Source organism: Xyrauchen texanus, chromosome 3 (genome assembly GCF_025860055.1).
Source record: "Xyrauchen texanus isolate HMW12.3.18 chromosome 3, RBS_HiC_50CHRs, whole genome shotgun sequence".
Lineage (NCBI taxonomy): Eukaryota > Metazoa > Chordata > Actinopteri > Cypriniformes > Catostomidae > Xyrauchen > Xyrauchen texanus.
The window spans coordinates 44,610,277-44,638,019 of NC_068278.1; the positions used below are offsets into that span (position 1 = coordinate 44,610,277).

At 38.9% G+C, this 27,743-nt stretch overlaps 1 protein-coding gene across 5 annotated transcripts; it reads left to right on the plus strand.

Annotated features, from left to right (window-relative positions):
* The first annotated feature begins 562 nt into the window (after positions 1-562).
* On the plus strand, positions 563-27,241 carry arap1a (ArfGAP with RhoGAP domain, ankyrin repeat and PH domain 1a). Of its 5 annotated transcripts, none has more exons than XM_052112888.1 (29): positions 563-621; positions 1,649-1,684; positions 1,938-2,023; positions 2,497-2,598; positions 2,701-2,770; positions 5,021-5,141; positions 5,252-5,448; positions 5,528-5,637; positions 5,994-6,193; positions 6,289-6,374; positions 7,588-7,770; positions 7,881-8,055; positions 8,762-8,869; positions 9,138-9,273; positions 9,367-9,469; positions 9,728-9,902; positions 10,003-10,212; positions 11,313-11,528; positions 11,838-11,943; positions 15,019-15,166; positions 15,474-15,542; positions 15,800-15,883; positions 15,975-16,092; positions 19,442-19,555; positions 19,933-20,063; positions 25,928-26,010; positions 26,099-26,134; positions 26,331-26,394; positions 26,521-27,241. In XM_052112888.1, the coding sequence occupies exons 2-29, from the start codon at positions 1,673-1,675 to the stop codon at positions 26,572-26,574; spliced, it is 3,297 nt and encodes a 1,098-aa protein (XP_051968848.1). In that variant the 5' UTR covers positions 563-621; positions 1,649-1,672; the 3' UTR covers positions 26,575-27,241. The 5 variants fall into 5 exon arrangements, with proteins under 5 accessions (XP_051968848.1, XP_051968868.1, XP_051968861.1 ...); XM_052112880.1 differs by having other exon boundaries at positions 599-621; positions 1,935-2,023; XM_052112893.1 differs by having other exon boundaries at positions 599-621; positions 1,935-2,023; positions 11,844-11,943.
* Positions 27,242-27,743: the final 502 nt, after the last annotated feature.

Here is a 27,743-nt window from a genome sequence, read left to right on the forward strand (position 1 = left end):
TATTCATTTTAAAATTCTGTTAACTACGTACAAAGCTTTGAATGGTCTAGCTCCGCAGTACTTAAGTGATCTTCTACCACACTATATTCCACCACGTTCATTACGATCGCAAAATTCTGGCCTGTTAATAGTTCCTAGAATATCAAAATCCACAAAAGGAGGTAGATCCTTTCATATTTGGCTCCTAAACTATGGAATAGTCTCCCAAACACTGTTTGAGATGCAGACACACTCTCTCAGTTTAAGTCTAGACTAAAGACTCATCTATTTAGCCAGGCACATAATTTATCCTCCAACCCACAATTAGGCTGCTTCAGTTGGGTCTGCTGGAACCAGAAACAAGAAACATTGATCATGATTTATAACTCTGCAATAAATTGAATGGCATTTATGCTTATATTATTTTATTTGTTTCCGTCTCACAGAGCTAAGTAATTACAGAGCTGGTTCTTCAGCTGACAACAGCTTAGCTGATGTCAAGAAGTCATTAAACGTCAGTCATTTCACTTCCTCATTTTCCTAATAGAGTTCTCTTTGTGAATGTGGGTGTGGGTGATTATGTGTTCATAAGTTCTCTGCAATGCACTAGGGCTTGTTTGACACAGATTTGGCTGCACACAGGTAACTAGATTTGATTGAATGCTTCCTTTCTTTGTTTCAACAGTTTAAACAAGTTGTAGTTATTACAGATAGCATAACCAATTCCATTTTAATAATGGTAATGAGGATGGATGACAATAAAACATAAACATTGAATTTTTATTTAGTCTTGTTGTTGTGAGAAATGCATGTTTTGTCAGTTGCTCTAAGGTAAACAGTTCAGTATAGTTTACATTTTTAAAACATCATTCTTGTATTGATATTTGACCAATTTCTATCATTGTATGTGTGTGTTCATGTGTTTGCATCTTCCTGCAAGTTTTTAAAATTGAACTTAGTTATTATCTCGGTTTCATAAAGAACACGGATTAGAGCTCACTTCCCACAGTTAACCACAGCTAAGAGAGGAGTATTGTTATTTGTGTGCTAAAAAGACTATTGTGACTTCTGATATATTTAAAAGGTGTTGTGTTTCATTTGGAGAACTTCAGAAATGCTGTGAATCAGGTTTGGTGACTTTATTGCATTACAGTAAATGTGTGTTAGGTTGAAGAGATGCTATGCATTTTCTTTATTGCGGTCATAGACTGACAACGTGCTCACCAATGTCAGGGAAGCAGATCAGGGTTGATAGGATCAGGGTTATAAGCCAAATGTTATTACTGGGTGACTGCTTTTTATAATAATGAGTTATTTGGTGATTTGTATAAACTGGGATTAAAATTTATGAATGATCCTAAATACCAAATAAAGGTGAACAGACAGCTTTAGTATAGGGACCCTTTTCATGTGTCCAAATTCCAAAAATATTGGACAAATTTCATAAAAGTTAGAATATACTAAAATGTTTTTTAAATATGGGACTGAGCCAGGAAAAGAAAGATGGCTCGGCACCCTATATTATATAGAAAACAGTATCTACTTTTTATGGATGGTAAAGGATTAACTTATATATGGCTATTTTATTTGTATGAATTTACTTATTTTTGTATTGACTAATTTGTAATAATTACCCATGAACTCATTCAAGAGCACTTGTCATTCACAGGTGCACACAACTCAGTCCCAGAACATGTCTGTAAAGGTAATCTGTGTATTTGTTGGCAGATATATTTGAAAGTATGTATATGAATCTGTATGCAGTATATTCTATTAACTGTTGCACTATTTTATATTCAAGGAAATGTAAAAGCTTTGTCATATACATTGTACTTAATTTCAAATTTATTCTGATGAATATTTAGATGTTGTATATCACAGAGTCCTTGCTAATATATTGATTCATTCTTTCATCAACAATTACTAGTGTGTTTGATGTATAATTTTTTTTCAAGCAGGAGGACCTCTTGCGAGACATGCAGAAGTGTTTTAACCTTATAAAGGCTGAAGAGAATACAAGAGAATCATTCATTCAAAGAGAACGGTGTGTGTTCTGTGGTTAATGTTACCTTTCTTTGTGTGTGTGTGTGTTTCTGTAGAACTTCTATGGAAGAGAAATTATAATTATCTTATTGTGTCTAATATTAAAGGTAAAGTGTAATTTTTGTAGATGTTAAAATACTTTCTCCAATCCAACTTAATATGCAGATACATCTATAAGAATGCCAATTGCTAGGTTGATTTCCCTGAAAAGTGTAAACACTGTGGCTCTGTGGCATTATCAAACATTGCTATGTTTGTTTGAAAATCCCGACCAGCCCATTGCTCAAACAAATGAAGAAATGGCAGTTTAGGGGGGACTACCTCTTTTACTGACCAATGGCAGATGAGGGAGTGTACAGGAAACTTGTTTGAAAACAGTAATTATTTTTGCAACTCTGTTTGGTGACGTTAACAGAGCAGAAATTACACCTTTACCTTTAATAGAGTATTTGTTTATTTGTGTGAATATGTTAGTGATGACAGTATTGATATCCGTTGCACTGAGTTTCCCGATTCCCAAGAGGAGATCCGTAAGATTGTCAGAGCAGGCTGGCTGGAAAAAACTCCTCCAAAAGGGTAAGTGAAAGTTGTGATGTGTAGCATTTTGCATGAGAGAGAACCTTGTGGTTTTATTAATATTGTAATGCAATTTACGGGATATTTTTGTTGGGTTTTCAGAGGGAAGATTTACAAGCGGCGATGGGTGCAGCTGGATTCAGAATATTTGAGATATTTTCAAAACACAAAGGTAAGATCAGTTAACAAAGCAGTCAGTTAGTGGGAGGTGTGGCGCATAAGCTTTTGCTTTACGCAGATGGTATTTTATTTATTCTTCATCTCACCCTTCTAGATCTATATCTTGCCTCCACAGAATTATTCACAACTTTTCTAAATTCTCGGAATACAGACTCAATTGGTCTATATTTGAAGCTTTGGCTCTGACAGTGTACTGCCCGGTAATGGCTTTTCAGTGGCCCAAACATGGCATAAAGTATTTGGGTATTTTATTCCCAGCAAATTTGTGTGATTTAGTTTGAGTTAATGAGTTAATTTGACCCTTTAATAAAAAGGTTTTCGAGTGATGTGGACAGGTGGGCTTCATTACATTTATCTGTGTTTGGGAAGGTTATTGTTATTAAAATGTATTGTATTCCAAAATTCCCTGTAGATGTCCCCCTCTCTTATTTCAAGCAATTTGATGACATAGTGAAATCCTTCATTTGGAATGGTAAACGTCTCAGATTACATTTCATTAAACTGCATAGGCTGATTGACAAAGGTGGGCTAGGCCTACCCAAGATTTTGTTTTATTATTATGCATTTGGTCTCAGATATTTGGCTCATTGGTTGCATCCACCTGAGAGAGCCCCTCACTGGTTTTGTATTGAACAGGAAGTTCTTGCCCCTATTTCGCCATTACAAATCCTTTCTATCAAACTAACCAGAGAAGTTAAATTACACACCGTTATCTCGCATTTGCACTTGGTATGGACAAAAGCGTTCAGTGTTTATTTCGGACATTTATTTAAATGTTGCTTTGAGCATCTGGCTGAAACCAAAATGAAGTCTCCTTTCTGCTTTCAGTGTATTGTGAGGGAAGTTAATTCGCTCGGTGACCTATACGAGAGTGGAGTGTTGAGAACCTTTGAAAATTTGATTCCAAATTTTGGGACTCCCAGATCTCAGTTATTTAGGTATTCAGCTGTGCCACCTGCTCTATACTATTTTTGGGAGTAGCACGCACCCCCCTAAAGCAGCAGACACTTTGGGAGGTGTGATTACTGATTTTGGAAAAGGTCCTGAGGCATCAGTGTATTTACCCTGCTAATTGAGAGTCTGGGGGAAGGAGCTTTAACTTCTATCAAGAGATAATGGGAGAAAGATTTTAATTTGGTATTGGAGGAGGGAGTGTGGGCTAGGATTCTAAAAAACATAAAGTCTGCATCTAGAGATTATGCAATTCAACATTTTACATTGATTCTATTGGACCCCCTCTAGATTGTATTGGCTTGGTCTTAAAGACACACCCACCATCAGAGGATGGATACACAACCCATGTTTTTTGGTGGTGTGTTAACATCCAAGAATTTTGGTTGAAGGTTCAGAGTTTTGTGTGTGACGAATTTGGCACTCGGGTTTCATTTTGCCCCAGACTCTTGTATTTTGGGCGATGGACGATCATCGATGTCTTTGAGTTATTGAATTTTGAATTTTGATGTCTGAAATAAATAAATTAATATTATAGTAATAGTAAATTAATAAAAATGTCAATAAAACAAACAGTAATAAACAGATTTGGACAGCAAAAAAAATAAAAATAATAGAATAATAAAAGAAAATAAAGCAGTCAGTTTTCTCCCATCCATTCATTCATCCATCCATCCATCCATCCATCCATCCATCCATCCATCCATCCATATGAGTGAATGTGTAAATCTCAATTTATAATCTTGAACAGGGACGGAAAATGTACAACATAATGAAGTCCCTTTTAATTGTTCCAGAGTGAAAACATTATTTATAAATGTTGGTAACCGGTTAATAACTGTTTTTCTTCTTGAAACCAAAGTCTATATGGATTATTATGGTAAATCTTTCTTGAGCGATCTGAGAGTACTGTAATTAAAATAAAGAATATTATTAACCATTTTTTTTATTTTGTTCTAACCCGGTTACCTGTTGTTAAGGAGGTTGCAGAATGCTGGAACCGGAATGAAAAAAACACAGTGTCTGCTCAGAACGAACCGAAATAAAAACATTTTGTTTTCAGTCCCTGATCTTGAATAACATCAAAATTCTTCTAATCAGATTAAATCTATAGCGCCAGATTTCATAGTTCACCAGACACTTTCCTTTCCCTCCAAAACAGCTATAAAAAAATCATTATTAGGTTTTATTTACTTTAAGGAAGTTGTTTTCCAGCAAATAATGTTCAGAATGGGTAGGAGTGGTAGGAGTACTGTACAAAAATCCCTCTCTCTCTTCCTCTCAATGATAGGAGATGTACTCTAAAAGGATGGTGTCTCTGGAATGTGTGGATAAGGTGGTCAGTGTTGGAGATTTGCGCTTTGAGCTTCACAGTCAGAGCCGAACTTTTCTGTTCCGAGCGGACAACACTCGTGTGTATTCATCTTACAATATGTTTTTAATATTCAGCCTGTTCCTCTTTTACACATATCTGTTTATGTGTGCATCACTGTCTGTGCTCTCTATGTGTCTACTTTTGCAGAGGAAAGAAATGACTGGGTGTGTTGTCTTGAAAAGGTTCTGAGTGATCGCAGACATAGTCTGGGACCCAGAAATCTGTTCTTTAAGCATGGAACTGTGTGTATTAGTTTTGAGGGCTACATGGAGATGATGTCACCACGCACCATAGTCTACGCACTTATCGGCAGGGACAGGCTGTACCTCTTCAGGAACCGTGAGGTGTGAGTCCGAGAGTGGATGTGTGATTTCGTAAATGTCTAGTACATTTTTTTGATACAGTATTTGTGTGTTTGTGTAGGAATATTTGCTGGGTGTAGGCATCACTGACATAGACATGCGAACGGCCAGTGTGAAAGATAGAGAAAACAAGCGATCTTTCACACTTACCACCCCGTATAGAACATTCAGGTAAATGTGTCACCACTTTGAGGGTAATTTTAAAACTTTTGGTACAGCTAATTTTGTTTTAAATCAGAAGATCAACCCATCTTTCATTATTGAGACAAACAATTTGCCTCTCCTGCCTCAAACATTCACAATCGGTTGAGTACATCAGACTGCTCCAACAAACAGAGCCCAAATAGTGGTTACGCTCTTTGGGGACATCAACCTACGAATGGCTTATTTATAGAAGTCTCTGCATATTTATCTTGTATGAGAAAGTTATTTCAACCTTGAATAAACAACATACTTCCCCTTTAATAAAAACTCAACCTTTAAGCACAACAGTTGCAACATCTCTCTCTATCTCTCTCTCTTTGTAGTTTTTTGGTAAATTCAGAGAGTGAGAAGACGGTGTGGAGTGAGTCTCTTAATGAGTGCGTAAGTCGGTCTCTGTCATGTGATGGAGTTTGTGAGAGTGTGTGGCGTGTGGCAGCAAACCGTATTTGTGCAGACTGCAGGGCCCCAAAGCCTGAGTGGGCTTCAATCAACCTCTGTGTTCTTTTGTGTGAAAAATGTGCAGGTACACACAAATAAACAAACATTAACAAGTGACAACTATATCAAGCTTTATTTATCTGTCTGCCCATAAATGTGTTCACATTTATATGATAACAGGTGTGCACAGAAGTTTGGGTCAGAGCGTGTCAAAGGTTCGCAGTCTGAAGCTGGATGAGCGAGTGTGGACGGAAGACCTCATCAGGGTAAAATGAAATGTGATTGGATGTGCTACCAGAGTCCAGAAGCCTATAGAGCTGTTCAGCTGTGACATCAGTTTGAAGACAAACCCACAAGTCTAATTCACCATGGGTTCCCTGTGAATTTTCCTATGGGTTTTTTTGAACTTATGAGTAAAATAAGGTCTGGGCTAAACATTACTTGACGATACATGGATGTTTTGTTCTACAACATTCAGCTTCAAAATTCACGTTCACGAGATCACGTTCACATAACAATTCAAAAGTTATGCAAGTGTGTATGCAATTTATGTTGTAGAACAAAACGTCCACGTATCATGAAGTAATGTTTACCTCAGCCCTTATTGTACTCATAAGCAGGGGCGGTTTAATGCACAGTCTTATACAGGTTGAAGCCCAGGGGCCCACAACCCCAATGGGGCCCATCGGGAGGACCTGGGCCACATGGGGGTTGACATGGTGATAGTCTGCAAGCATTAAAGGCTTCCTTTTAGTGCTTGTAAATTGCACAGCAGTTGCTTCTGGGTTTTTGGACATTAAAGGAATGTTCCGGGTTCAACACAAGTTAAGCTCAATCGACAGCATTTGTGGCATAAAGTTCATTACCACCAAACCCCTTTTTCTTAAAATAAAAAGCACAAATCTGGGTTTTAGTGAGTCACTTACAATGAAAGTAAATTTGGCCAATTTTTGGAGGGTTTAAACTCAGAAATGTAATGCTTATAATTTGATAAAAGCACTTGCATTAATTCTTTAGTTAAAACTTGTGTGTTATTTGAGCTGAAAAGTAACTTTATACAGTAAAGGTTAGTAAGGGATTTTATCACACTAAATTCCTAAATATCCTTTATGTTTTATGTTTATAGTTTTGAAACAGTGAGAATTTTAATGTTCAAAAATTGGCCCCCATTCACTTCCATTGAAAGTGCCTCACTGGAACCAAGATGTTTGCTTTTTTTTTTTTTTTAAGAAAAGGAGGGATCAGTCAAAATACATTTTGTGGTAATCAATATTATGCCACAAATGCTTTCGATTAATCTCAACTTAATAGGAACATTCCTTTAACAGGAACAGCTGTAACATCACTGTTCTCTTTAAATGAGAGTTAAATTCATAATTATGTGTCCAATTCACTAACACAACTCTTACAATGTTGAGTCAGAAGTTTTCTTCGCTCTGCTTGATGAAAGTTTCGTATAATTGTATCACATGTTGGCAGGTTTTCTTGCTCCTGGGCAACGCTAAAGCAAATCAGTTCTGGGGAGCAAATGTTCCCCCTAGTGAGAATCTTTGTATGAACGCAAGCAACGAAGAGCGTCTCCAACACATCAACGCAAAATACCAGCATGGAAAATATCGCAAATACCACACACTCTTTGGCCAGCAGGAGGCGCTAAACAAAGTCAGTCAAATACAGTACCACATTTATAATAAATTACAAAAAATATACATGAAATGAATGTTCTTCTCTTTTTCTTAAATTTTACATTTCTGTTTGTCTGGTTTTCTTAGGCTCTGTGTTCAGCAGTGCAGTCAGCTGATTTGTTGGAGACTCTCTCACTGCTGCACTGTGGGGCAGATGTCAATTGCCAAACTGGTGTCCCAGAATTTCCTACTCCACTGACTCTAGCCAAACACAGTGGTCAAACAACACAAGTGGAGCTACTTATGCAGAACCTGAAAACAGGTGCAGAAATAAAGAAAGAAACACAAAGAAAGTGTTTTCTCCCCATAAGGATAGTAAAACCCGAAATTGTAGATGTCGTGGGGACATTTTGCAGAACGTTTTCTGTGAGGGTTAGGTTTAGGGGTAAGGTTAGGGGATAGAATATAAAGTTTGTACTGTTTAAAAACCATTATGTCTTTGGAAAGTCCCCATAAAACATGGAAACCCAAGTGTGTGTGTGTGTGTGTGTGTGTGTGTGTGTTAAAAAGAGAATAAAAATAATAATTAAAGAATAATGGGCCTTATTCAAGAAACACAAGCAGAAGGACTTTCTGTGTAAAGTCTGTGTAAAACATGAATTGATGTTTTCAATTCACTGGGACATTTTCTGTTCTAATGGATGATCATGTATGTTTTATGAATTAATTAATTGCACAGAATGTTGTTCTTCTTATCTTTTCTGAATAAGTGAATAAGCCCAATGTTTTTTGCGGTGTTTCTGCATTTTATTGCATTATTAATTTTTCCTATTATAATGTAAACATTTTAAAAGGCAAATCCTTTTTGGGACTCTTAACTGTCACTCTTCGCTGTTACTGTCAGTACTGTAAGACATGGCTTTAAGAGCTTTAAACAGAGACAGATAAATAGCAGGAAGGAGTGTGGATGTCTGTATGAGCTCAGCATTTGCTTGTAATGTAAACTTTATTTTTTGGGTCTTTAACAGTGTCTTCTGGGTCTGTGGTTAAAGATGTATTTATTCAATCTCAATGTGGCTACCTTTTTAAGACTGCATCATCAGCTCGGCCAATCACAGACCACAAAAGCAAAGCAGGTGAGTGAAGCCTTATTGGTTTAGTAGTTTGCAGAGTGATGACTGGTCAGTAAACCCCAATGATTTGTAAATTTTAAACTCCCCATTTGCACATTTTTCAAAATGTTTTTATGTAAAAATTCATAATTGTTTTGATTTCAGTAAATCTACGTTTTATTATGATTTCATTTAAAAATATAATTTTCTATGAAAAAATCGGGAACGATGAAAGGGTTGATCATTTGTATTGTGTATATTAAACCTTACACTATTGAGGTGAATATTCTAGATTTTTCTCAGCGTTGGTGTTCTGTTGGTGACGGTGTGTTTAGCTACTATAAGAATGAACAGAGCAACACCAGGTGTGGTGGCATGAAGACCAGTGAAATCATCTGCTTGGCTGTCAACAGTCCAGGGAAACATGGGTAACTCTGACCTTTAACCCTGAGAGAATTTATTTCTCCAGATTAGTCAATTTATATGCCATATTTACAGTTTCCTCTCTGATTTACTGGCAGCTATGAGCACACCTTTGAGCTGTACTCTGAGGAGGGGCGAGTCTACCTGTTTGGAGCAGATGACGTCAGCATTGTCAGGAACTGGATCAGGGCTTTTGCCATGGTAACCAACTTGTATAATTAAGAGGTGGTTTATTCAGCTATTAGTCAGTATTTGAGGTCCTTGTGTCAGACTACCCCCAAAAATGTATCAACATTTGAAAAAATGAAACCTTGGATAAGTTTAATACTCTACATATCACTCCAAATGTTAGTTAAAGTTAAAGTCTTTGTTACATTTAAAGTCTTGGCAGATGATAACTACTGTATTAGTTGAAAGTATGGATCCACATCACTCTTTCTCTCTTGTCTCTTCATTCAGGCTGTACTGCCTCCTGCATTGTTTGACGTATGTGGAACCTGTGATCGTCTGGGCCGCCTGCGCTGCGCTGAAGGCAGCCATGGGATTGGTTGGTTTTGCTTAAGTGGGTTTAGACTGCATGTGTTACTGGAGGAAACTGTACAAACAATTGACCTGCGCAAATTACTGACACTCAGTGAGTTAGAGCATGCACATACACAATCATGTGCTGTTCGTTCAGAGGCTGTTTGTTAAGTGAGTGTTTATATGTATTTATATGTGTTTGTTGTGTATAGCTCTCTCTAACAGTGCTGGCTCTATGGTGTTGTTGTGGAGAGGTGGACCCCTGCATTTACTAGCTGATCGTAGGCCTCATTTAGTGGGCTGGCAGACCTGCATTCAACAGAAATCTGGTGCTGGAGATCAGTCACTATACCAACAGCAGCTCACTGAGGTCGGGGTCCCTGTGACCATTGAACGCTGCCTGGACCATGTGACACGCTGTGGTATACCTACACACATACTCACACACAACACTCCCATTTTGTCATTGGATGATGCCACAATTTTGCCAATACAGACAATGCCAAAGCAAGTTTCATTATTAAAAAATACAAGGAGTTTTTATTCAAAGGAATATTCTGGGTTCAATATCATTTAAACTCAATCAACAGCATTTGTAGCATAATGTTGTTTATTTAAAAAAATTTATTTCAGATGGTGCCATCTATTTTTTAAAGAAAAAATATTGGACATACAATGGAAGTGAATGGGCCAATTCGTAAACAATAAAATACTCACTGTTTCAAAAGTATAGCCACAAGATGTAAACCATATGTGTGTTACTCTGATTTTACTGTGTTAAAATCACTTGCTAACCTTTTCTGTTTGTTGCCACGACAATGTACTCTAACACTATAAACCTTAAAACGACTGTAAAAACAATGATTTTAACAACTTTACAGCTCATATAATAACGTTTTAACAGAAAAATGTATGTAAATGTTTTTATAAAATTATAAGCTTCACATTCCTACCTTTAATACCCTGCAAAAATAAGTCCCATTCACTTCCATTGTGAGTGCCTCACTTTAACCTTTTTTTTAATAAAGAAAAGGAGATTTATTTTGAGTGGTAATCAACATTATGCCACTAATAAAACTGGAATATTCCTTTAATTATTGTGAAGTCAGTAGACAAGCTACCAACAGGGGTGAACGAATTGCAGTTGCATTACCCATAAAAATAATACATTCAAATTAACTGAAAAGCTTTTCCATTTTTTGTAATCAGAAATTAAATTACTTTTTTATTTACAGCATGTGCTATTGAGTAGAAGGGAAACAACTGTATAAATAATTGTATATTTCCTCAGAAAATCTAATGTTTCTATTACAGAACTCTAAAATATACAGTTTAAAGCTCTGGTGGTTAATCCACTGAATAAGTACAGTATCTGATTGGCTTTTTAACCAAACTTCATAAAATGTAACAATTATTTCCCAAAGTCTGGAAACTATAGTACAAATTTACAAGAAGGTATAATGATTACCGAATCTGCATATATACACAAAACACAAGCTTTATATTATCATATTTCTTTCAGGACTGTTGTCTTCAGGAATCTACCGGAAGAGTGGCACTAATTCTCACATTACGAGACTACTGGAGAGGTTTCAAAGTGATGCACGAAGTGTTACATGGAGTGAGTCAGACTATTCTGTGGATGATGTAGCGAACACACTAAAACGATTTCTCAGGGAGGTCAAGGACGGAGTGTTTAACGGACAACAGAACAGTGAGAGTTGGCTCAAAGCTGCAGGTGAATAGCAATTTAAATGTTGAAAATAATGAAAATGAGCTGTTTGGTTGTAGTATGGATTATGTGCACAACTGCTCACAGGACAAATAATGCAATACAATTAATGATCTATTTACTGTATATGATATTTACTATTATATAATTTTACCTATAACATTAGGTGAGTTAATAATATTGATGATATTTTAATATTTTTATACTTAATATTTTAATTATAGTTGAATAATAATATTTTAACTCAGGTGAGTTTAGGTTAGATATTTATTTTATTACTCTATTCCTTTATAGCTCATTATTAACTATTTTTAGGTCTAGAGGACGCAAGTGAGAGGCTTAAAACATACCAGATTCTCCTCTCAAACCTACCAGATGTCAACAGAGAAACACTCAGAGTCCTCATACACCACCTGCTTTGGTAAAGTGCTAGAAAACGTCTGCATCTGTGTGTGCAATTACCTCTTTGAAGCTCTAACTCTTGACAGCAGTGTTTTAAAGGGCTCATTACACACTTTTTTTTTTTTTTAAATAATTGTATTATCTTCCCTGAGATCCACTGATAATGTTTTAGTGATATATGATAATTTTCCCACCCTGTCTCTGGCCCTCTGTCAAAAATGCTCAGTGTAATGGGGTAAAATGGAAAGGAGGAGGCAAGAACCGGACGAAGCATTAAAGTCATATTTAATTAAACAAAAACACACAAACATAAACACATACAGGGCAGCTGCCTGTAGCTATCTGTCTCCTGAACTGCCGCCTCCGGCTGCCTTTATCCCTCTCGTCGGCTTGATTAGCCTGATTAGGGGCTGGGCATGCATCATCACGGCTCAGCCCCGCCCTCCTCCTTGCCACGCTCGGTTTTGGCCTCAGCGCCTCCTTTAAACTTCAATGTAAACACCCATTGTTATGATTGGCTAACATCGTGCAGCCCCTCGAATGCAGCCATATTTGAAACTTAATTCAAAGAGAATGAAAAAGCTCCACAACATTATAAAGCTACATATCAGGGTTTACACATAACGTACGTCCAACACTCTGACAGGGCGGAGGGCGGGGCCGGGTCGTGATTATACACACCCGGTCCCTTATCAGGCTAATTAAGCCTATGAGAGGGATAAAGGCCAATTGTGGACAGTGGTGCGAAGTGAGAGAGATCGTTTACGGACATGTGCGTCGTGTGTGTGTTTGTCTTTTGTTTAAGTTAATCATTAAAGTATTGTTTATATCGCCAGGCCGGTTCTCGCCTCCTCCTTTCCATTGAACTGCTTTACAAACACATTCCATATGAATATATTAAACTGGTCACTCAAGCACACTCAGCACCATAAACTAGTCATGACATATGAAATATTCATGAATGAAACTGTTTAATTACCATTTTGTGATTGGGATCAACATTGTTTTTAACTGCCCTATCCTTCAATAACAGTTCCTTTGCCAAGCTTGTATTGCATTATGACTGGTTTACAAGCAATCAACACTGATATGAGCCGAACCCCCCCCCGCACATTCATAGTCCAAAGCACGGTGAAACAAGATGCGCACACATACAGTATCATCCTGCACTGATGCACACATCACCGAAAATGCATCAAAATGATCAAAGACATCCATCTAGTGCAGCGTTTCTCAACGGGGGCGGTACCGCCCCCTAGGGGGCATTTGGACAGTGTTGGGGGGCGGTGTGAACGAGGCAGCAGAGAGGGGGGCGCTCAGGCACAAATGCTTCCTAAGTTACACATGCTTTTAATAGGCGGAGAATTTTCAGAGCAAAATAGAGGAGTGCTTTCACCGGCTTTTTCTGTACATAACGCGGAATACATAATTAGGCGCAGTTTACGCTTCCCCTCCCATCTATTTATGTGACACTCCCACTTTCCCCTTGTCCATCCCATGAATGCATATGCATGACATGAAAAGCGCATTTTGCCATTTTCAATTGCGACAGGCAATCTGCGCTTTCATCTCGGTGCGTCCCGTTCGTACATACCTCGCCATGGTTTTATGCGCACTTTGCGAAACAAATACGCCTGAAGTGGGCGCAAAAGCGTTAGTACATCTGGCCCTGAGAATTTTAATTGTAATGTGATGATCGGGTGCGGATATCTAATCGGAGAAAATCATTGGTGATGGTGAGTTTGTTTTTAACAGCTGATTCGGGTGACGTTAGAGCTGATCCGCGCATCTCTACTCTGCAATGTGTAATTGGCCGATGGGAATAATAAAGTCATAATAATATAAATATTGATTTTATATTATTTGTCTTTTTGCAGTTATTCACCTAGTATATTAATATTAACTTAAGTTCTCTCCCTCGTGTCCCGCAAAATCAGGTCTGCTGACCTGCAACAGAGCAATAGCCAGGTGGTCACCCTACGTTACTCACTGTTATTCATCACAACGTTTAAGCCTCTGACAACTCATACAATGTTCATTTGAATGTAAAATAAAATTATGTCTGTGCAAATTAATGAATTCATATTTAAATGTTGCTAATAACCCACTCGGCTAGTTACCGGCAAATGATCTCCATAGCAACACCTAAAAACAAATGCCGCATCTGTCAGAGTGGTAGAAATGACCGTTTGTAGGCTATTCAAATTTGAAGCCTAGTATATATTGCCTAATTGAGTGCGCGAACGACCGCTGCTTTTTCATTGGCCATTTAGGTTAGTTACGTTATTGTTCACGTGATTGGTTCATCTTAAAAAAAAATTTGTGTGAGCCTGAATTTGTTTGAATTTCTAAATACATTTGAAATACCTTTCAAACAATCCATGTGTTTTTGCATTTTTTTTCCAAACACAATATTACTCAACTTGAGGCTTTTACATGTAGTTTATACAATAAGAAACTTCTGTTTCGGGGGGCGTTAAGAGGATCATGAAGAGGTCAGGGGGGCGTTTGTTCAAAAAAGGTTGAGAACCACTGATCTAGTGCATGTTTATATACACCAACAATTTAAAACAGCATATAAAATGCACCTAGGATGCATTCGTGCTCAAAACAGCAAGACCCAGATTAGCAGAATGGGGTCTCCTTTTTAGCGTTAGAGTAACTTGACACTGCATCTTAAGTGGCACGAGATACATGACAACGGTCAAAACATCTGTCTAGTGCCTGTTTATATACAAAAATAATTTGGAGCACCAGTGGGCAGGGCCAAGGGTGCGTTGATGTAAATTAAGTATTTATGTAATTGCTGCAGAAGCGGTCATGAATTAATTGGCCCCTAGTGATTTAGGGAAGTCGTGTAAGTAGAGAATGAGGTGTTTTTGCAGCTTGGTTTCAGTAAATGCTTTTTTTTGCATTGGGGATTAAGTTTTGTATTCTGAAATGTACAGTATGTTTTTATTGTAGAATGACCTCTTATATTTCAAAATATCAAGGAAAATTTGATTCCTCATGACATGACACCTTTTAAATAATTTATAGTTATTTTAAGTGGTGTAAACATGCTTGTTTCCTGCAATTTTCTGCTTTTTCTTAGTGTGCAGCACCTCTCTGATGAAAATCACATGACAATACGGAATCTTGGTATCGTATTAGGTCCAACGCTCTTTCAGACAGATGGAACCGATACCAAACCATCTCAGGTGGTGGAGGAACTAATCCAAAACTATTGCAGTGTTTTTAATGTGAGTCTTAGAGATAGGACTGCAGGATTACCATTCATTACCAGTAATTCATTTGGTCAATTTGCAGGTTATTGCTACATTTATTACAATTATTATTATTAATAATAATAATAATAATAATAATAATAAATCATATATATTATTTTGCTGTTTATTACATTCTTGATTGTTGATGAATGGATTAATTAGATTACATAAAATTACCTTGGATCATCAGATACACAAATGAAGTAATAAACACAGTATTAATCAAATGCTGTTAATCATTAAACTAAAGAATGTTGATAAGTTGAAGATTCTGTCACAGGTCTCGGAGTCTGACATTCAGAGGCAACTCAAAATGATTTCTGTCATCCTGAATAAACACAAATCTCAGGTCAGAGTTCAGAGGACATGGGCATCTAAAATATGAAGTTAATCATGCTTTTAACAAATGTTTTATTGCTGTAATTTTTTTTTAATTTTTATTTTTTTTACATAAATAGATATCTACCAAAAGAGCATTCATCGAGCTCCCACTTTTAATGTATTATTACTGATATTACTGTATTTCAGAGGTCTTTGGTGTCCGTAAATGGCATTATTGTGTTTTAGATGTCTGTAATGTAAATTGTCAACTTAATTATGTTACAGAGGACCATGAATCGAACTCCATCGAGCACCATTTGTGGTGTTTACCTGCAGGAGATAAAAGAGGGGGCGGAGGTGCTCATTCAGGTGGAGATTTAATCTTAACCCAAATTAAAATGTATCTGCACTTTTCAGTTAGTACAGATTAGGTCTTTCGGTTTGTGTGTGTGTGTGTTAGGTTGGGGTGGATATGACAGCAGTCAAGTTGGTTTCTATGGTTTTGGAGCTTAAAGGAATTCAACAGACAGATGAAGAGTTCTGGAGCTGCTATGAGATTCTAGAGAGTGAGGAAATGGGTGAGGTTTGATCACTCTCATTTGGCCTTTTAATACATCTCATTGTAGATGTGGCAGCACATGACTATGTAATGAAATTAGATAAAAAGTATTTTACATATTTGATACATTATTCAATAATGCATTAGAATTTTTTTTTATCAAGCTACAAAGTTTCTTAAGCGTTTTATTATTTTGTAATATTTTTGTTGTTTCCCTGATTTATTTTCTTGCTTCTATCTTCACAGTTACATGTTTTCTGGCATCCCCACTTAGTCCTAATTTTAAAGGGATAGTTCACCCAAAAAGGAATATTCTATCATCATGTACTCACCCTCATGCCATCCCATATGTGTATGACTTTTTCATCTTCTGAACACAAAGTACGATTTTTAGAAGAATATCAGCTGCGAAGGTCCATACAATGCAAGTGAATGGTGGCCAAAACTTTAAAGCTCAAAATACACATAAAGGCAGCATAAAATAAATCCACACAATTCCATTGGTTAAATACAGATCTTTAGAAGATATGATTTATGGGTGAGAAACAGATAAATTATTAAGTCCTTTTTTTATTATAAATCTCCACTTTCATATTCTTCTTTAGATTTTTTGTGATTTGCATACTTTTTGCATATCGCCACATGCTGGGCAGTGAGGAGACTTTATAGTAAAAAAAGGACTTAAATATTGATCTGTTATTATTATTATATTGATCTGTTATTGTTACGAATGAGGCAGCGAGGAGAGAGGATCTAAATGCAGGCTTCTTTATTTATTAAACAAACACAAAACAAACACATAGGGAAAAACCCTCGATGGGGAAACAAACAAACTAAGAACTCAGGCAGGGAAACACAGATCAGGCTTGACAACATTCAACGAACGACAAGGAGTGAACAAAAAGCAGGGCTTAAATAACCAGGGAGTGATGACTGAATTAGACACAGGTGAGAACAATGAACAAAATGGCAGTGGTGATGGCAGGTGTATTCTGGGAAGTGTAGTACATTTAACAATGACAAGTGAAACCCAGGGCAGACAACAAGGGAATCGTGACATAGCCCCCCTCAAAGGAGCGGCTTCCAGACGCTCCTCAGAGAAAAAAAAATAAATGAAAAAAAAATAAAAAATCGTCCAAGGAGTGAGGGGGGGGGGGGGGAGCAAACAGACAGACCAGAGGAGCACAAGGGGCAAACAGACAGACCAAGGGAGTACAAGGGGAAAACAGGCAGTCCAAGGGGCACAAAGGGCAGACAGGCAGTCCAAGGAGGCATAGGGAGCAGACAGGCAGTCCAAGGATGCACAGGGGGCAGACAGGAAGTCCAAGGAGGCACAAAGGGTAAGGACAGGTTCAGGTGGTCTGGGAGCTGGCCTCCGGGCAAGGATAGGTTCAGGAGGCCTGGGAGCTGGCCACAGGGCAAGGACAGGTTTGGGGAACCTGGGAAGAGGCCACAGGACGGGAACAGGGTCAGGTGGTCTGGGAGCTGGCCACCGGGCAAGAACAGGGTCAGGAGGCCTGGGAGCTGGCCACAGGGCAAGGACAGGTTCAGGAGGCCTGGAAGGCGGCCACAGGGCAAGGACAGGTTCAGGAGGCCGAACCGCGGGAGGTGGAGCCGTTGCAGGCGGAGGCGTGGAAGTAGGCGCCATAGGAGTCTCTAGAGGCGGAGACCTGGAAGGCTCGAGAGGCTTGAGAGGCGGAGCCCTGGGAGGCTCAGGGGGGGGAGCCAAGGGAGGCTCAGGGGGCGGAGCCGCAGGAGGGTCGGGAGTCTCTGGGATAGGAGCCGTAGAAAGCTCGGGAGGCTTGGAAGGCGGAGCTCTGGAAAGCTCGGAAGGCGGAGCTCTGGAAAGCTCGGGGGGTACTGGCTCTTGGACGGTCGAGGCTACAGGTGCTGGCTCACTGACATCGGAGGCTACAGGCGCTGGCTCACTGACATCGGAGGCTACAGGCATTGGCTGGTTGGCCGTGGTTAGCGGAGGCTGGAGAGCAGAGGCCTTTCTTCTCCTCCTCCTCTGGGCGGATGAAGTTAGCAGCGCTGGTTCGTTGACCACGGCAGGCGTGGGGGTTGGCTCACTCACCGTGGCTGGAGAGGAAAGCCCAGAGGCGGGAGCTGGGATCTGGAGAGGTGGTTCCCCGGCAGCGAACTCCTCCAAGATGAGTCCCACTTACTCCCGCCAGGTGCAGTCTCCAGGAGTTCCCACCACCGGTGTTTGGGAACACCGAACCGGTACGCCACCTTCAGAGTGTGGTCATCCCAGCCGGTGCAACTGGCCACGTTGGTGAAAAAGTAGGAGAACTCCCGGACAGTCAAGTCCGCCTGTGTCAGCTCCATGAGGAACCCTGCTAGATCCATAGTTGGTCGTTCGTTCTGTTACGAATGAGGCAGCGAGGAGAGAGGATCTAAATGCAGGCTTCTTTATTAAACAAACACAAAGGAAAAACCCTCGATGGGGAAACAAACATAAACTAAGAACTCAGGCGGGGAAACAAACATAAACTAAGAACTCAGGCGGGGAAACACAGATCAGGCTTGACAACATTCAACGAACGACAAGGAGTGAACAAAAAGCAGGGCTTAAAAAACCAGGGAGTGATGACTGAATTAGACACAGGTGAGAACAATGAACAAAATGGCAGTGGTGATGGCAGGTGGATTCTGGGAAGTGTAGTACATTTAACAATGACAAGTGAAACCCAGGGCAGACAACAAGGGAATCGTAACAGTTATAATTGTTATTATGTTAAATATTGACCCACAACTATCATATCGCTTCTGGAGATACATTTTGTATTTAACCATTGGAGTTGTTTGAATTACTTTTATGCTGCCTTTTATGTGCTTTTTGAGCTTTAAAGTTTTGGACCCTGTTGACTTACAGAACTGAGATATTCTTCTAAAAATCTTTGTTTGTGTTCATCTGGGATGGCATGAGGGTTAGTAAATGATAAGAGATTTGACACTTTTGGGTGAACAACCTCTTTAAAAAGACAACAGCAACAGATTCCAAATCCAAATGTTAAACCTCACCTCTATATGTTTTTTTTTTTTCTTTAAAAAAAAACAAAAACATATAGAGGTGAGGTTTAACATTTGGATGTCTGGCCATGAAACTACTTAAGTAGACTTGAGTCTACTTTAAGTCTGGTAAAATGATTAGTTCAGGGGGAAAACTTAATTTCTCCATCATTCTTGGTTCAAATTAAAGCTGCATTTTACACATATAGTCATTGTTTGTTTGATTTCAGGTTTATGTATTTATATACGATGTATTACAAAACAAGAACATGGTGTCAATAGCATGTAGTTGATTTAATTATTATGCAATTATGGGATTCTGATGAATAGGGTATTACTTTATTTTATAATAGAGCGAACTCTACATCACCAGGAAAAGGTGCTGCCACTCTATTTCTCAATTGGTACACACTGCCACCTGCTGATCAAGAAGAATCAGTATGTCACCAGCATCATGAGGTACCTGGGTATGTTTCATTACACAAACACTAACTCTGAATATCCAGTACATCATAACATTAGTTAACTGATAGCATTCCATTTTTAAACAGTGAGATTGGTGGAAAGGATGTTTACATTGTTAATATATGTTTAAATTTGACTTGATCCAGTCTAAGATTTTATAAAAATAAAACATTTATACCTGAAGAATTGGACTCAAAGACATAAACAAAGCAATAAATGTACATTGAGCAGCTAGAGAACCCCCAGACTTATACTACCATTTTACAATCGGAAAGCGTAAACATCTGCAATAAAATTAAAGGTTTCAGTTATTCTTAACAATTGTAACATTGCTAACGTTTTTAGCAACAGTGGAACTTATGTTTATGTGTATGTGCAGAGCATAAGGAGAATGTGAGTAAGTGTGGCCTGCTGCGCGTTTGTGAGGTTAAAAGTGAACGTAGCCGTAGTTTCTGCAATCGTCACTGTGAGCTTTCTGGCACCACTTTCAGACTGCACAGAGAACTACAGGTATGTATGTGTGCATGTTTTTGTAAAAGCGTAAAAACAAGAACTGGGTTGAAAAAGTTTGGGTTTTAATGTTTTATGGGGACTTTCCATAGACATAATGGTTTTTAAACTGTACAAACTATATATTCTATCCCCTAAACCTACCCCTAAACCTAACCATTTTTACATTTTCAAAAAACATAATTTAGTATGATTTATAAGCTGTTTTCCTCATGGGACTGACAAAATGTCCCCACAACGTGCTTAGCCTGCCTGCTACCTGTCTGTCTGACAGTCCACAGTAAATAACTAATTAGTCAGATTTCTAAACTAACTTTAAGATCATTATCCTAATAATGAACAAATGTGCTGTTGAGGGCCCCTTTTGACCAAAAATGGCACCTATTGAAGTAGGCTTTATGACAGTAAAAATTCAAACTTTATGACATGAAGACTGCAATATACTTTGAAAGTGTAACTTACCAGTTTTGCTTTGCATCTGTCAGTATATTCCACTTCAAAGTAAATGATACTTTCTGTTGACAAGGAGAGAATGCTTCAAACTTGACCCATTTCCACCGTGCCATTCATTGATTTAGGCGTTTTATTAATTCATTAAATTAAAATAATTGTATGATATTTTACGATTATTTAACCACAAACAGCTACAACGATTTAAGTAAATAAATAGATAAATCAAGCTGTTCACTTTAAAGTATATTCACAGTTCTCTGTCCTGTATTGTGTATAAGCATTATTACAGTGTATTCAGAGTAGTTCTGTGCTCCATTCCATGTGCTGAGTGCGCCAATTTTAAAGCGATCCAGATTCACTTTAATTTCAATTAGCATATTCCAAGAATGTTTGACCACTACATTTTAATATACAAATACAAATAATTCACCCCATGGCATTTATGCAAAGCAGAGGAGATGTTAAAATGAAGAGCAGATTATAGTGAGGAGTATATTGCTTAATTTATATATTTGTTTTCTTTTGGTTGATGAAATACAAGTAATTTATGAAATCCATGCTTATGAACATTTTTAAAAGCTAAGCTATACTAAACAAATGTCTATGTGTAATTCTTTAAAGGGCACCTATTATGGAATTTAAAAAATTACCTTTCATGTAGTGTGTAACATAGATTTATGTGAACAAAAACATCCTGCAAAGTTTTATATATGAAAGTTCACCGTAAAAAAAGTTATTGTCTCTCAAAAGTAGGAGTCGACTCTGAATCAATGTAATGAATCGTTTTTCCAATGAGTCATTTTCCTTTTCGTTGTGACGTCAAGATGAAAAATTATCAAATTGGCCGCGCCCACTCATTGCGCGTGCAGACACCAGGGAAAACTTGAAAACATCATGTCGACAACAAGACGCTGTGTTCTGAAGTGCATATCAAAAGCGACCTTTTTTGCACTGCCCAGGGACGAGCATGTGAAGAATCAGTGGCTAGAGTTTACATTTACAACTATACCACACAAGTATAGCCCGAACCTTGTGCTGTGTTCGCGTCATTTTAATGACGATTGCTTTACGAACATGAATGCTTTCAAGTGTGGATTCGCAAGCTGGTTGATACTGAAGGAAGGTTCAGTACCAAGTTTATTTGGATCAGCTTCCTCCTCCGAATCACAACCTGTAAATATTATTAATAATTGTTGCTTTTATGTGTTTTTTAGCATGCTTAATAAGTATTTGTGTGTGTTGTGTAAGTTACGCTCAGCGCAGCTTCTAGGTCTCCAATGTAATTTTTTTGAAATATGTGAAATGTTTGTCGATGTTATTGGAGTTGTCATAAAGAATAGAGCAATAACTTGTAGTAATGCAGTGCTTTATCAATATGTTTATGCGTTGGGCTAACGCAAACAATAACTGATTGGGTGTTTACCACCGAACTTTGGGCTATGATCGCTAACATAAATCAACTCAAATTCCTTCTCTGATTTAGATTTTTTTACTACAAAGCGGTGATGGGCGTTCCATTTCCGACAATCTCTGCACAGAGTATGATCGCTAACATAAATCAACTCAAATTCCTTCTCTGATTTAAATTTTTTTACTACAAAGCGGTGATGGGCGTTCCGTTTCTGACAATCTCTGCACAGAGCATACCAATCACAACTGACTGCTCATCTGACCAATCACCGCAGATTAGCGTCACGCAAAGGAGGGGTTTGGAAAAATTAGTTGTTGAACGAATCATTTGGGAGTCGGTGAGCAAATCAGGTAAACATAAATGCATATTATAAGACAACAAAAGTGTTTTTTGTCATTGCATGCATGTAAAACTGTTGTTGGGGACTCCCAAAACAATATTAGGAACATTTTAAATTCCATAATAGGTGCCCTTTAATACATTTACATTTACATTTATTCATTTGGCAGACGCTTTTATCCAAAGCGACTTACAAAAGCGGAAGAACATCAGCGAATCATCTTAGGGAGACAGTGGTACAAAAAGTGCCATATTACAAAGTTTCACTATCATCAGAATAGCATACAAAACAGATTTAAGTGCAACAAGAAATTGTTTTTTTTTTTTTTTTAGCGACCGGTTAAGTGCTTTTGGAAAAGATGTGTTTTTAGCCGTTTTTTGAAGATAGAGAGTGAGTTAGCTTCCCGGATTGAGTTGGGAAGGTCATTCCACCACCGTGGTATGATGAAACTGAAAGTCCGGGAAAGTGTTTTGGTGCCTCTTTGTTTTGGTACGACAAGGCGACGTTCCTTAGCCGACCGCAGGCTTCTGGTGGGAACGTAGCTCTGCATATATGTTTTTAGGTATGCTGGAGCAGACCCAGTGACTGTTTTATATGCCAGCATCAGGGCCTTGAATTTAATATGTGCATGAACCAGCAGCCAGTGGAGAGAGACAAAGACTGGTGTAACATGTGCTCTCTTAGGTTCATTAAAGACCAGACGTGCTGCTGCATTCTGGATCATTTGCAGGGGTCTAATAGCACATGCAGGAAGGCCTGCAATGAGAGCGTTACAGTAGTCCAGTCTAGTTATGACAAGGGACTGAACGAGCAGTTGTGTGGCATGTACAGAGAGGAAGGGTCTTATCTTCCTGATATTGTAGAGTGTAAATCTACATGATCTTGCCGTTTTTGAAATGTGGTCTGTGAAATTTAGCTCATCATCAGTGGTTACCCCTAGATTTCTGACCGTTTTGGAAGGCGAAACTGTAGTTGGACCCAGCTGCACGGTGATGTTGTGTTCAACAGCCGGGTTGGCTGGAAAGACAAGGAGTTCAGTCTTGGCAGGGTTGAGTTGAAGGTGGTGTTCCTTCATCCAGGCTGAGATGTCTGCCAGACAGGCAGCGATTTGAGCGGTCACTGTGGTGTCGTTGGGCTGGAAAGACAAGTAGAGTTGTGTGTCATCTGCGTAGCAGTGGTAAGAGAAACCATGTGACTGAATAATGGGTCCCAGTGATGTTGTGTATATGGAGAAGAGAAGTGGCCCAAGCACTGATCCCTGAGGTACCCCAGTAAGTAACTGGTGTGGCTTGGATACTTCCCCTCTCCATGCTACCTCAAAGGACCTTTCTGAGAGATAAGAGTTGAACCAGTCAAGCACAGTTCCAGTGATACCCAGTTTAGAGAGGGTGGAGAGTAGGATCTGATGGTTGACTGTGTCAAAGGCAGCAGAAAGGTCCAGCAGAATCAGAACGGATGATCTGGATTCAGCTTTCGCCTGTCTCAGCGACTTGATGACAGACAGCAGGGCAGTCTCAGTGGAGTGTCCACTTTTGAAGCCTGACTGATTGTCATCCAGCAGCTTGTTCTGTGAGAGATAGGCGGAGATCTGATTGAAAACTGCCCTTTCAAGTGTTTTTGCCATGAATGGGATGAGAGAGACTGGTCTGTAGTGTTCTATCTGTGTGGGGTTAAGTGCAGGTTTTTTCAGCAGTGGGGTTACTCGAGCCTGCTTAAATGTAGTGGGAAAAGTGCCTGCAAGAAGGGATGTGTTAATTATGTGTGTAAGTGCCGGTAGGATGGACGGAGAGATGGCCTGGAGAAGGTGTGATGGAATGGGGTCAAGGGAACAGGTTGTGGGGTGGTTGGAGAGGAGGAGTTTAGAGACCTCAGTGTTAGTTAAAGGAGAGAACATAGGGAAAGAAGGGTTGCATACAGGAGCCAGGTGTTTGACAGGGTGTGGTGCTGTGAATGTATTGCTGATGGCTGTAACCTTATCAGTAAAAAATGTGGCGAATATATCTGCTGTCAGTGATGTGTCAGGTGGTGGAGGGGGAGGGCAGAGAAGTGTGTTAAATGTTCTAAACAAGCTACGAGTGTCTGTGGTGCTGTTGATCTTGGTCTGGTAATATTAAGTTTTTGCAGTTTTAACGTTATTTGAAAAAGTTGCAAGCAGAAGCTGATATTTACCTAGATCAGCTGGATCTTTAGATTTCCGCCATCTCCTCTCAGCTGCCCTGAGATCAGTCCGATGTTCACGAAGGACGTCAGACAGCCAGGGGCTGGGTGGTGTAGTCCGTGCTGGTCTAGAGGAGAGAGGACAGATGTTGTCTAGACAGTGTTTACATCAAGCATGGAAAATACATTTATTGTGGGAAGAGAGGCAGAGACATCAGTGGAAAGGCGAGAGGGTGAGAGGGAACGGAGGTTACGGCGAAAGGAAACCAAAGGTGGGGTCGGTTTTACAATGGATGGGAGAATAATGTTGAATTGAACAAAGTAGTGATCAGAGACGTAAAGAGATGTAAAGGTGTAGCAAGAATATTAGAGGTGGTACAGTTACGTGTAAAAATGAGGTCCAGCTGGTTGCCCAACCTGTGAGTTGCTGTGGTGTGTAGTCTTTCCAAGTCAAATGAGGCCAGAAGAGTATTCAGTTCAATGGCCTGGGGTTTGTCTTGGTGTATGTTGAAATCACCAAGAACCACAAGTGGCCTGCCCTCCTCTGGCAAGGAGGACAACAGGACATCCAATTCCTCAAGAAAGCTTGTCAGCTGACCTGGGGGGGCGATAGATGACAACAACATGTAATTTTGTGGGTTGCATTGTAGTAATAGCATGGAATTCAAAAGATGTATTGTTACATAGTGAAGCCTGTGGTGAAAAAGTCCAGTTATTATGAATGAGCAAACCTGTTCCCCCACCCCTACCAGTATGTCGACGGGTGTGGGAGAAGGAGAAGTTGTTGGAGAGAGCAGCAGGTGTTGCTGTATCCTCAGGACGTATCCATGTCTCTGTCAGTGCCAGGATACTGAGGGTGGACTGCGTGGCAAAAGCTGGAATGAAGGCAGCTTTGTTCACAGCAGACTGGCAGTTCCAGAGTCCCACTGAGAACGAGAGTGGAGCAGGTGTTGAAGTGCAAAGCGGCCGTAGGTTGTGTGGGTTGCGTTTTGTCTTGCATCTGTATCTTGTGAATGGTCTACAACAGATAACAGGGATGTGCTTGAAGGCATGTGTTATTAGTGAACTAGACATGTTAGTATGGATGTATAAGTAAAATAATAAAAGATATAGAATAGAAAAATACTTAGGTGCTTTTAATACTAAGTGCTTTGGTGAGTGGCACCTTGTCAGTGTCAGTGTCCTTGCTCGGTGGACTCGCACAGGTAGACTCGCTGGTCTTTACCCAAGTAGGTCTTCACACGAGTAATAAGTACATTATTACTAAGTAAGTACTAAGTAATAATGTACTCAATGTAACCAAAAAAACTAAACCAAAAGATCCACTACATCACCAAATCCACTATGCAGAGGATTAGATCCACTACATCATCGCACTACAGTCTGCAGCGAGGACCCTCTCTAAAAACACAGCAGGAGGATACATAGCATAAATGTATGAGTGAATAACTAAAGAGAATGAATTCATGTTTAACCTCTAAAATATTGGTTTGGTTGTTTCAGGGTTCTCAGTGTGAGAAGGAGTGGCCAGTCAAAGAGCTGAGGGTCTACAATGGTTACCGGAGCAAACTGCATTCACCCACACTGTAATGGAAACAGAAACAAATCAATTTCTACACAAAAGCACACACATAAATATAATTTGTGATGTGTGGTAATTTGCTTTCTTTAAAGGTGGGGACTAACACTGGTGCATGACAGTCAGCAGTGGTGAGTTTGGTTGGTTTAGACTATAGAATATACAGTCTGTAGAGTACATTTTTGTCCCAAACCCATCTGTTAATCTGTAAATGAGCTGCCAGGTGTGTTAATGAGCTGTCAAGATGGTGTCAGCATTAGTGATGAGGCAGTGTCCACTCATCATGTACCTGCCCATCTTTATCTGTCTCTTAATCTTTTCACTCAGGTATCTGTGCTGTGAGAATGAAGATGAGCTGATTGAGTGGACAGCCACTTTTTTCAGCATTCAGGTATTATATTTGTCACATCATTCTGTGCACTGACTTATTTATTTGAATTATACACATTGTATGCTTAAAATATACAAGTAAAACTTTCTTTAATTTAAACAGTCATAGGTTTTATTTCTCTCGTAGCATAATGGTGACATCTATCCCCCTCTACTGGTGAAGCAACCTCAATGCAGTTGATGAGTTGGATAACAGCCATCACCAGTTTTTTACCTCATGAAGTTGTAATTTGAAAATCATTTATATCACACTATATAGGAAAGTACAGAAATATATGTCTGTCTGCCTGTCTCTCTGTCATCTATCTATCCATCTATCCATCTATCTATCTATCTATCTATCTATCTATCTATCTATCTATCTATCTATCTATCTATCTATCTATCTATCTATCTATCTATCTTGCATCCATCCATTTATCCTGCCTGCCTACCTGTCTGTCTGTCTGTCTGTCTGTCTCTCTGTCCACAGTAAATAACTAATTACTCTGATTTCTAAACTTTTCTAACACTTCAAAGTGACAAGGAGAGAATGCTTCAAACTTGATTGTATTCATTGTATTAGGAGTTTTTTTTTTCAAAGAGTGTAACTGTTTGATTCTCCACACCCACTGCGCTCTGTTATCATATCATTCATATCATTCACTCTCTCACTTCTAATATACTTTTGTTCTCAACTTCATCATAATAGTTTCTTTTATGTATGTGATACAATTGATGACGGATTTTATGTTGTCATCTTAATGAGACGCACCTTTCCAAAACAATCTGTAATCCATGCTTTGTACGCTTTGTGTTTGCGCTTTGTACACTCAGAAGATACATATTTTTTCATGTGAAGAAATTGAAAGGAATACTTCACTCTAAAATTACATTTTGTCTTTATTTACTCATCCTCACTCACTCATATAAAGTATGAGTCCAAGTCCATTCAAATGTGTTTTAGACACATCTCATAAAATTTGACGTCAATGACAATTGGCCACATCGCACTGACATAATGCCATCCTTTGTTAAACCTGATGTCTTAAGGCGCCACATTTGAATGGACACAGATGCATATGTGATTTAAGAGCTACAGCCAAGGGCAAGATTTTCAGTGAATAATTACTTAAATGTATGTCAGTTCCACACACAAAGCTGTCATATGGCCATTTTAGCGGGTGACGCTTTCAAGGTTTTTCCTGCATTGAAAATTATATGAAAGCCGTGCAACTCGAAGCCACTGCTTTAAGCAAATGTAATTGTATTCATCTCACTTTCAGCGCTTTAAAAGCACAAAATATGCCTCTCTCATAACTTACACGTGTATTTGCGGGGCGAATAAAACGTGCTTTTGCGCAAACCTCC